This window comes from Mizuhopecten yessoensis, unplaced genomic scaffold, assembly GCF_002113885.1.
Source record: "Mizuhopecten yessoensis strain PY_sf001 unplaced genomic scaffold, ASM211388v2 scaffold11169, whole genome shotgun sequence".
Taxonomy (NCBI): domain Eukaryota; kingdom Metazoa; phylum Mollusca; class Bivalvia; order Pectinida; family Pectinidae; genus Mizuhopecten; species Mizuhopecten yessoensis.
The window spans coordinates 1,973,211-1,983,272 of NW_018408914.1; the positions used below are offsets into that span (position 1 = coordinate 1,973,211).

The following is a 10,062-nucleotide window of genomic DNA, read 5'->3' on the forward strand; positions in this document are numbered from 1 at the left end:
GTAACATTATTTAAACAATACACGCGATTAGTAATATCAAAAACGTCAATATAGAATTCTTATGTGTAACGGGTTTTAAAACTTCAGTCGTACCTGATATACATATACCGACAGTACAGAAGGCACCAAATACAATCAATAGGAAACCATTTATGCAGACTTGCAAATCTATTCAAAAGATTGAATATGGTATTGATAACACGATTAAAGTATTAATCCATTGAAGGGGGTCAATACACATACGTGCCAGTCTCAGCCAATGGGAGGGACTTTTACAGACTTGATTCGGCGGCTTCACCTGCTCGACACTAGCTACGTGCCAATCTGCTCCACCGGGACACACCGCTGTCAGCAAAATCCTACAGGTAAATTAGTTTATTTCATTTAATCAAAATGCTTCTGGTAATTTGTTTGCCACACCATTTTCATTTTCATATTATTCCATTTATCCGCTAAGAAAAAATGATTTAAGAAGAACAAAATTGACATTCCTTTATTAGTTCTGCTTTGAAATACGTATGTCCTTGAAATCGTCACATATCATAAACGGCCTATGTGATAATGCCATAAAGTTTTCTAACATATCATTGCTGAGATTACAATTTTGAAAACTGTAAGAACGCGCCTTCTTCTTAAAAATAATGATTTATTTGACGTTTCCAAAGTTTGTCATGCTAATTAGATATGTGATCACTCCCACGTACAGTGTAAATAGTCACGTGATTAGATACGCCGGCCGGCAAAAAATACCACTGTTTGCATTTCCGAAATTGCAGTTGTGATAAATGATCGGCACACTTTTATTTTGATTACACGAAACCGCAACGTTATTTCTTATCTTTACCGTAGAGGTGATCAGCTTGGTTCCGTAATGTGCGATGTATTATTTCAAAATGTTGTGTATATTTTTGTCCTTCAAAAATAACATGACTATTAAACTCAAATGAGTAACTAAAGTATGGTCTTCCTGTCAGCTCAAAGTAAACCGAGTCTATAAATACGATTCAAATAACGTATTGTATATTATAAAACAAGTTACAACTCGCCAAACGATCGATAGAGCGTTAACAGATCTTCAAATATTGTGTGGGTTACCCTCCAAACGAACGTTTCCAATGCACCTTTCCTTTTCGATATTTTACTCTAACAATCATTATTTTATTTTCGCGAATACTTTCCAAAATTATCTAAACTGACAAGATACAAATAATCCCGAATGTGCTGTCATTTCAGTAAAATTTAATAAAACGTATAGCTAACGTTATTGCAGAGATACCTATGCATATGCATAGCAGGTTTCAGTTTGAGATATATGGATAGGCATTTTTACACTCACTACCTACGACCGAACATAGTATATAAAGCTTACCACAAATCTGACCAAATGTCAGTAAAGACACAAGCCTGTACGCACATTTTGATGACGTCATAAACAATGGGTAATCTTTGTTACGTCATCGCTACAGTTTGGAATTCATCCGAATAAGCTGGTCTTCTTCGGAGTCCCCAGACATTGGTAAAGTATAAATCAGTACTTATTGATAGTTCTAACAGACTTCACTATCTTTGTTGATTCCCAGGATTTTTTGGTGCTTTTTTACAGGTTGATTTGCTTCGAACATAAAGAATCATGTCTTTAGAAGAACTCTGGAAGAAACTGAAAAATGGCGAGTCAAACTCTTTACTGAAGAAACACCTGACCGAGCCAATCTACAACAAGCTAAAAGATAAGGTTACTTACCTGAAAGGAACATTAGCAGATTGCATTAGGTCAGGTAAGATGATCGGAGCACTGCTTCATTTATCAGATAATTCTCGTCCAAGTTTTATCCTAGTTTTTATGCTACACAACCGGTTAACAGTACGTTACCAAACCAAGATGCGCCTATACTAGCAATTTAGCTAACAACGGTGTCGAAGAAGAGGTAAACAGGTAAAGGTAAATGATAGCCATTGCTGCCCATTTTCTGACAAGAACTGTACTACATTTTGTCATCTAATGTGTTTTGTCATTAAAATGTTATTTGCGATGTGGTGCGGTGGAGTTGCGATCTACGGTTTTAACCACTCCTTTGTGATCGTTTATGATCGCGTCGTGTAAAAAACAAGATATGTCGGACATTTAACTAAATTACAAAAGAACACATAAATTCAAACAAAACGGAGCAAACGAAGCTTACCCCTGTTTACATTGGCGGTCGACGTGTCTGCTGTTGAAATACAACGTCATGACTTTACGTTTCCAAAAGAATGTCGACTTTTCAAAAATGACATTGAATGCCGCGCGGTAGACAAATGATTAAGATATAAAGCACCATGAAAAAAATAATCATAAGATATCAACATACAAATATATTCTTTAACTTTCTTTCGAACCCACGGCAGCTTCTGCATCGACGGTTGCGCAACTTCATTTTACACGCAACTTCACCGAACAAAGCTGCTACAGTGTGGATGTCTGCGCATATTAATTACTTTTGACAATGCTAGACTAGATGGGTTAGCACCAACTTTCTTTTGACCTAATATTGGAGGCCATATTCTTTGCTGCTAATGAACTACGGTTTTCCTACCATATTTTACCATTTCTGTATAACGTTATATACAAAATGCAGCATTCAGTTGAGTCAGGTTCACTTGGAAGTTTTAGTTTGTCAAATACCAAAACGGAACAACTTATCTTATCAGTTAGTTAATGAAAATAACTGACAACATTTTATAACAGTTTTCTTCATTTCAGCTGTCGCTTTCTGAATTTCATCTCGACATTTTTTTTCCCATTTTCATAAATGTGATAGGGCAATTATGTATTATGCACCATACTATTTCCCGAGAATTCTTTCCGTTTAATTTTAGGTTTTGTTGAGTTTTGAAGCAATATTTAAAAGTATAAGAATATATAAGAATATAACACAAATAGAAATGTACAAAAAATACTCTAATGCTTAAGACTGTATCATTATTTTATGGAGAACACATGCCATTCACTTAGAATGAATCATACATATTTCAGGCTGCAACAATCTCGACAGTGGCTGTGGTATTTATGCTTGTGATGCTGAAGCATACGACGTCTTCTCCGACGTACTCTTCCCAGTCATCAAAGACTACCACAAAGTGGACGAGGTCAAACATCCTAACCCCGACTTTGGAGACATCAAGAACTTAGGGTTTGGCGATCTTGACCCCTCTAAGAAGTATATTATCTCAACACGTGTTCGTGTGGGACGTTCGTTGGCCGGTTACCCATTCCCCCCCACAGCTACATTGAAGGTATGACTATGTTAAATCACGTAACCTCACTATTTACGTTAAAATATTGCTATGGGACACTTCAAGGGAGGTCATTTGGTAAAATTTTTCAGAATATACTATATGTTTATTGTTCGACACAGTTTTGAGCAAGGCTGAAAATGTTCGAATTAGTTGTGATTCTTGAAATATTAAAAAAAAACCAGGAGTTGCTTCCCTTTTTAGTATCACCCCCCCCCCCCCCCCCCCCATATAAATCGACTTTTTTAATTTTCGATACAAGAATACAAGATACAAGAAACATTATTTAACGTCGCATATATCCAACAGAGAAACATTAGCACTGAAGCGGTATTTTTGCGACAAACATGATAAAAAGCAAACGGATAACAACAATTCATGCTATACACTATCACAGAAAGCTAGCACATAATCAGCGAGTAAAACATACAATTACATAGCAGCATATAATTAGATATCACAGACACTAAATTTAAAGTACTATACTAAAACGATGTAAAGTGATAACATCAATATAATTCAGCATTTCATAGGTAAAAAAGTGCGTTGGCTGTATTTATTGTCAAACATTAATTTTGTACACATTTTATTATAAAAAGTGATAACTTTGAGTATTGAATCAGTTTAGTTACCCTCTCATTTGTGAGTTAATGTTCTACAGGAGATTTAAAACCTTACCTTAGTTCTAGTGATACACTCACTGTATCTTAGTTCTGGTGATACACTTACTGTATCTTAGTTCTAGTGATACACTTACTGAGTAGTTAAACCTAACCGTAGTTCTGGTAATACACTCACTGTATCTTAGTTCTAGTGATACACTCACTGTATTTTAGTTCTGGTAATACCCTCACTGTATCTTAGTTCTTGGGATACACTCACTGTATCTTAGTTATAGGGATACACTCACTATGTGTTGGTTCTGGTGATACACTCACCGTAACTAAGTTCTAGTGATACAATCACTCCACCTTAGTTCTAGTGATGCACTCACCGTACCTTAGGTATAGTGATACACTCACTGTTCCTTAGTTCTAGTGATACTATCACTGCACCTTAGTTCTGTGATACACTCACTGTATTTTAGTTCTGGTAATACCCTCACTGTATCTTAGTTCTAGTGATACACTCACCGTACCTTAGTTATAGTGATACACTCACTATATCTTAGTTCTAGTGATACACTCACTGCATCTTAGTTCTAGTGATACAATCACTGCACCTTAGTTCTAGTGATACACTCACTGTACCTTAGTTCTAGTGATACACTCACCGTACCTTAGTTCTAGTGATACACTCACTGATCTAAGTTCTAGTGATACACTCACCGTACCTTAGTTCTAGTGATACACACACTGTATCTTAGTTCTGGTAATACCCTCACTGTATCTTAGTTCTAGTGATACACTCACTGTACCTTAGTTCTAGTGATATACTCACTGTACCTTAGTTCTAGTGATACACTCACTGATCTAAGTTCTAGTGATACACTCACTGTATCTTAGTTCTAGTGATACACTCACTGTATCTTAGTTCTAGTGATTGAGTCACTGAGTAGTTAAACCTTACATTAGTTCTAGTGATACACTCACTGTACTTTAGTTCTAGTGATACACTCACTGTACCTTAGTTCTAGTGATACACTCACTGTACCTTAATTCTGGTGATACACTCACTGAGTAGTTAAACCTTACATTAGTTCTAGTGATACACTCACTGTACCTTAGTTCTAGCGATACACTCACTGTACCTTAGTTCTAGTGATACACTCACTGAGTCGTTAAACCTTAACTTAGTTTTAGTGTACACTTACTGAGTAGTTAAACCTTACATTAGTTCTATTGATACACTCATTGTACCTTACTGAGTCGTTAAACCTTACCTTAGTTCTAGTGTACACTTACTGAGTAGTTAAACCTTACATTAGTTCTATTGATACACTCACTGTACCTTACTGAGTAGTTAAATCTTACCTTTGGTCTAGTAGTAATACTCTTACTGAGTATTTCCTTGAAAACTTCATATGTATAATAGTCAAACTGATGACCTTATCGAACAGTTAGTAGAGCGTTTGCATAAGTTTACGAAATATCCAGGTAAAGATAAAAAGTTGGTCCACGATGCAAGGGGGTGAACTCTTTTTAGGATTTCATGAAGAGTAGATTTTAACTACTGGGCATATTAATTTCTCTGTAAATAAAAAAAGTTATCTGTGTAGTAATTCACCATTTTGTAATAATATTTAAGACAAATTTACATTTATCTAGCTGTATCATTATAGCAATTTACATTGTAAATAGTGGACATGGTATGAACAACTTATCAAAAATTATCTTCAAAACCATAAAGTAATATTTCAGCTCAGGCAATCCGAAGAAAGTAAACCTGGGCCCGTATTCATAAACTGCTCTCATGTTCAAGCATGGATTACGTGCTCAAGCCTAGTTTCTTGTGCCGGTTATAAATTATTTAAGGAATGATTTTTATTTTTTCAACAGTTATGAGGTCANTGTAACAATCTTATTTTGTCAACGATTTGGAAAACAAATGAAAAAAACACCTTTTCAGCCGAATACTGTTTTCAATGTCTACATTTACATTCGACATTTTGATCGTTTGACATAATTTAAGCGAGGTATAAGAAAGTTGGCTGGAGCACAGAATCCATGATTGAGCATGAGATCGTGTTCCTGCATTGTTGTCATCATCAGTTGTCTCCCCTGTCAACACCAGGCGAAGTCATTGTAATTATTACGTCATATACTGTCTGTAAGTGTGTCTGCAAATTGTACAATATCTGTGTAGTATAGTTACATATTATCCATTTTGGACTGATGTATTCGGATTAGGAAACAACCTATATCAATATAATGATCTAAGGGGAAGAGCAACTGGATTTGATAGTGACATTTTACTAAAACCCCAACGATATACGTGGAGTTGTATTTTTTATTAGGATGCTTGTATAGACTTCCAATCAAATGTTGAATACAATACACTTTTAAACAGGACCGTATGGAAATGGAAGCTAGAGACAAGGACGCTTTCGAGACCCTAAAGGGAGAACTGAAAGGCACCTACTACCCCCTGTACGGCATGAACAGAGCCACACAGCTGCAGCTTACAGAGGATCACTTCCTCTTCAACGACAGCGACAGGTAGCCTGTTTTAACTTCTAGACTCTTCAGGCAGACTTACTTTCTAGTCTGTTCCAAACTTACTGAAGGAGCATTTATAGGTTAATGAGGTTACAACAGTCTGTTACCCACTCATCACTGAAGGAACTGTTATAGGTTTACTATATGTAGCACAAGTCCATTTCCGTCTTGAGGGAATATTCAATTATCACGGTAGGTCCCCATGTATATGTATGTTTGTTATTTGTGTAACTTTGTTTCTCGTTGGTCAGGTTCCTGAGGGAAGCCAGTGGGTTTGACGACTGGCCGGTTGGCAGGGGAATCTTCCACAACCCTCAGAAGACATTCCTTGTGTGGGTGAATGAGGAGGACCATCTACGATTTATCTCTATGCAGATGGGCGGAGACCTTGCAGCCGTGTACACACGTCTGGTCACGGTTAGTACATGTACATTTAACTACACAACGATCTCTTTTACAACGACATCAAAAAAATCATTTCGCAACCACTTAAAGAATATGTTTAAAAGGAAGCTTGTCCGTTCATGATACATTTCAAACATATTGTATTTTACCAAATATAAACGTGACGCAAGCGAGGACAAGAGGACACGGTCGAGTCATTTCGGTGCATATATAACAACTATTGTACATACGCTTACAACGTAGCCAAATCCACATCGATTTTTGTGGACAACTCGTACACATTTTACACCTTTACGTGCATACGCTTCACTGGTCATTTGTCTGATGAAGGTGACATTGTACATATCATACTAGTCATCGAAACGTCAAATATTAATTGTATTGGTTGTGTAAAAAGAACTTTTCATAATCCATACTTACCAACCTGAAGAAAATGTTTAGAAAAAGTACTGTTAGAAGTCACGATTCACTGACTGATAACAGTAACCAGTACTGTTAAGAAGTCACGATTCACTGACTAATAACAGTAACCAGTACTGTTAGAAGTCACGATTCACTGACTGATAACAGTAACCAGTACTATTAGAAGTCACGATTCACTGACTAATAACAGTAACCAGTACTGTTGGAAGTCACGGTTCATTGACTGATAACAGTAACCTGTACTGTAAGAAGTCACAGTTCATTTACTGATAACAGTAACCAGTACTGTTTGAACTCACGGTTCACTGACTGATAACTGTAACCAGTACTGTTAGAAGTCACGGTTCACTGGCTGATAACAGTAACCAGTACTGTTAGAAGTCACGGTTCACTGACTGATAACAGTCACCAGTACTGTTAGAAGTCACGGTTCACTGACTGATAACAGTAAACAGTACTGTTAGAAGTCACGGTTCACTGACTAATAACAGTAACCAGTACTGTTAGAAGTCACGGTTCACTGACTGATAACAGTAAACAGAACTGTTAGAAGTCACGGTTCATTGACTGTAACAGTAACCAGTACTGTTAGAAGTCACGGTTCATTGACTGATAACAGTAAACAGTATTATTACCCAATAGTCTATATAAATGATAATTAGTCATTTTTGACTGTTTCTATTTTCCCGGTCAGAGCGAACTGTTACCCAGCGCGAATTCGATGCGCAGGAATCCCCCCTCGAGAGCTCCCCTTCAAGCGTTTCGATGACCGCGACTCAGTGTTGAAGCAATGGCAACATTGCATGCAGCATTGATACTAATATTTATTTGGTAATAAAACAATTGTTTCATGGTTATTTGGGGAACAGTCAAAACTATCATCCCTCGGCAGGGGGAAGCCCTATGGAACTGTTTGCCCTTGGCCTAGCGGCCTCGGGCAAACAGTTCCCCAGGGCTTCCCCCTACCTCGGGATGATAGTTTTGACTGTTCCCCAAAAAAACATGAAACAATTGTATACTGTTAAAAGTCACGGTTCACTGACTGATAACAGTTACCAGTACTGTTAAAAGTCACGGTTCACTGACTGATAACAGTAAACAGTACTGTTAGAAGTCACGGTTCACTGACTGATAATGAACTGTTAGAAGTCACGGTTTATTGTCCGATAACAGTAAACAGAACTGTTAGAAGTCACGGTTCACTGACTGATACATATAACCAGTATTGTTAGAAGTCACGGTTTATTGACTGATAACAGTAACCAGTATTGTTAGAAGTTTCGGTTCACTGACTGATAACAGTAACCAGTACTGTTAGAAGTCACGCTTTATTGACTAAAAACAGTAACCAGAACTGTTAGAAGTCACGCTTTATTGACTCATAACGGTTACCAGAACTGTTAGAAGTTTCGGTTCATTGACTGATAACAGTAACTAAAACTGTTAGAAGTCACGGTTTATTGACTAATGTATGGCAGACTTTTTCTTCGCTTCATGTCTATAATTGAAGCTGACATATTATGTTCACAGGAGAAGTATTTACATCAGTGGTTTGATACCCTATATCAATTTTTAATTGAGCATGGCAATATTTTTGATACGTTATTATTGAGGAAAACCAAATCGGTGAACTAAAATTATTTTTAAGTTCTAAAAACGTTACATGTTTATAATTTGATTGATGTTGTCATTTTGAACGTTGCGTCTGTACAGGCTGTCCAAGCCATGGAGAAGAGCGGTTTGAAGTTCGCCCATCATCACAAACTGGGTTACCTGACCTTCTGTCCGACAAACCTTGGCACCACCCTCAGGGCCAGTGTTCACATCAGAATCCCCAAGCTATCTACCAACCCCGAGTTCAAGGCCTTCTGTGATCGCTTCAACCTACAAGCCCGAGGTTAGTTTATAGGTATTTAGCAGGGTTATCGACGATACAAGTGGAATTATAATTTCAGTTAGAGTGAATATTTTATATATTATATGTATTTTTTTTATACATGTGATAAAAGTCAGTATAAACTGTAAACTAAACATATAAGGATAAGTTTGATGACGTCTACTTTTTCGGCAGGTATCCACGGAGAACACACGGAGAGTGTGGGAGGGGTGTACGACATCTCTAACAAGAGGAGGCTGGGTTTGACCGAGATCGAGGCTGTACAGGAAATGAGGAAGGGTGTTGAGGCCGTGATTGCTGAGGAGCGGAAGTTGGACGGCTCAAGCGGGCCACAATCGACCAGCAGATTTGGACGCAAAGCATAAACATTTACAACAATTTCATAATGTGTCAACGGAAACTGATCTGATTTCATTATGAGAGAAACTTTGAGGGTGTGCAAAATCATTTGAGATTTGCTGCAATTGTGCCAATGCAGAACTTTTCTTTTTGTTTTTCAGTCAAATATTATATATATATATATAACGATTCTGGTGTCATAACTCTCATAGAGGCATTGACTTGTCGACGAGATGGTCGGCAACTACAATGTTCCTTGTCACTATGCGAGTGCAACGGCAGAGCATAAAACAATACGTTGGTCTTTGCTGTGAGTTTTACGTATTAAACTTTTGTTAGATACACAAAATTGCTTGCTTTTGTCTTCTTTGTACCCCGTTTCCCAAACGTTCCTTGACATAAGTTAAGTTTTCCCACCTTCTAAAGCAACCAGGTATCTACAGAGACAAAAACCTTTCAGGTAGTGAACAGATAACCTGCTATATATGTAATGATTTTTGGCAGCCAGAGGTATCTCCTGTTACAGCAGAACTATAAAAAAACCCAGGAAACAGCTAGAATTAATCA

General features: G+C 37.3%; 1 protein-coding gene across 1 annotated transcript in view; it reads left to right on the forward strand.

The window, feature by feature from the left end:
- The window catches only part of LOC110467271 (taurocyamine kinase-like), a 39,873-nt gene extending 30,029 nt beyond the window's left edge, over positions 1 to 9,844 (forward strand). The window contains exons 8-13 of the mRNA XM_021524328.1: positions 1,641 to 1,775; positions 3,014 to 3,273; positions 6,283 to 6,431; positions 6,683 to 6,848; positions 8,973 to 9,156; positions 9,331 to 9,844. Coding sequence (XP_021380003.1) covers positions 1,641 to 1,775; positions 3,014 to 3,273; positions 6,283 to 6,431; positions 6,683 to 6,848; positions 8,973 to 9,156; positions 9,331 to 9,521 — 1,085 coding nt within the window. The 3' untranslated portion in view covers positions 9,522 to 9,844. The remainder of the gene's footprint in view (positions 1 to 1,640; positions 1,776 to 3,013; positions 3,274 to 6,282; positions 6,432 to 6,682; positions 6,849 to 8,972; positions 9,157 to 9,330) is intronic.
- The last annotated feature ends 218 nt before the right edge of the window (positions 9,845 to 10,062 follow it).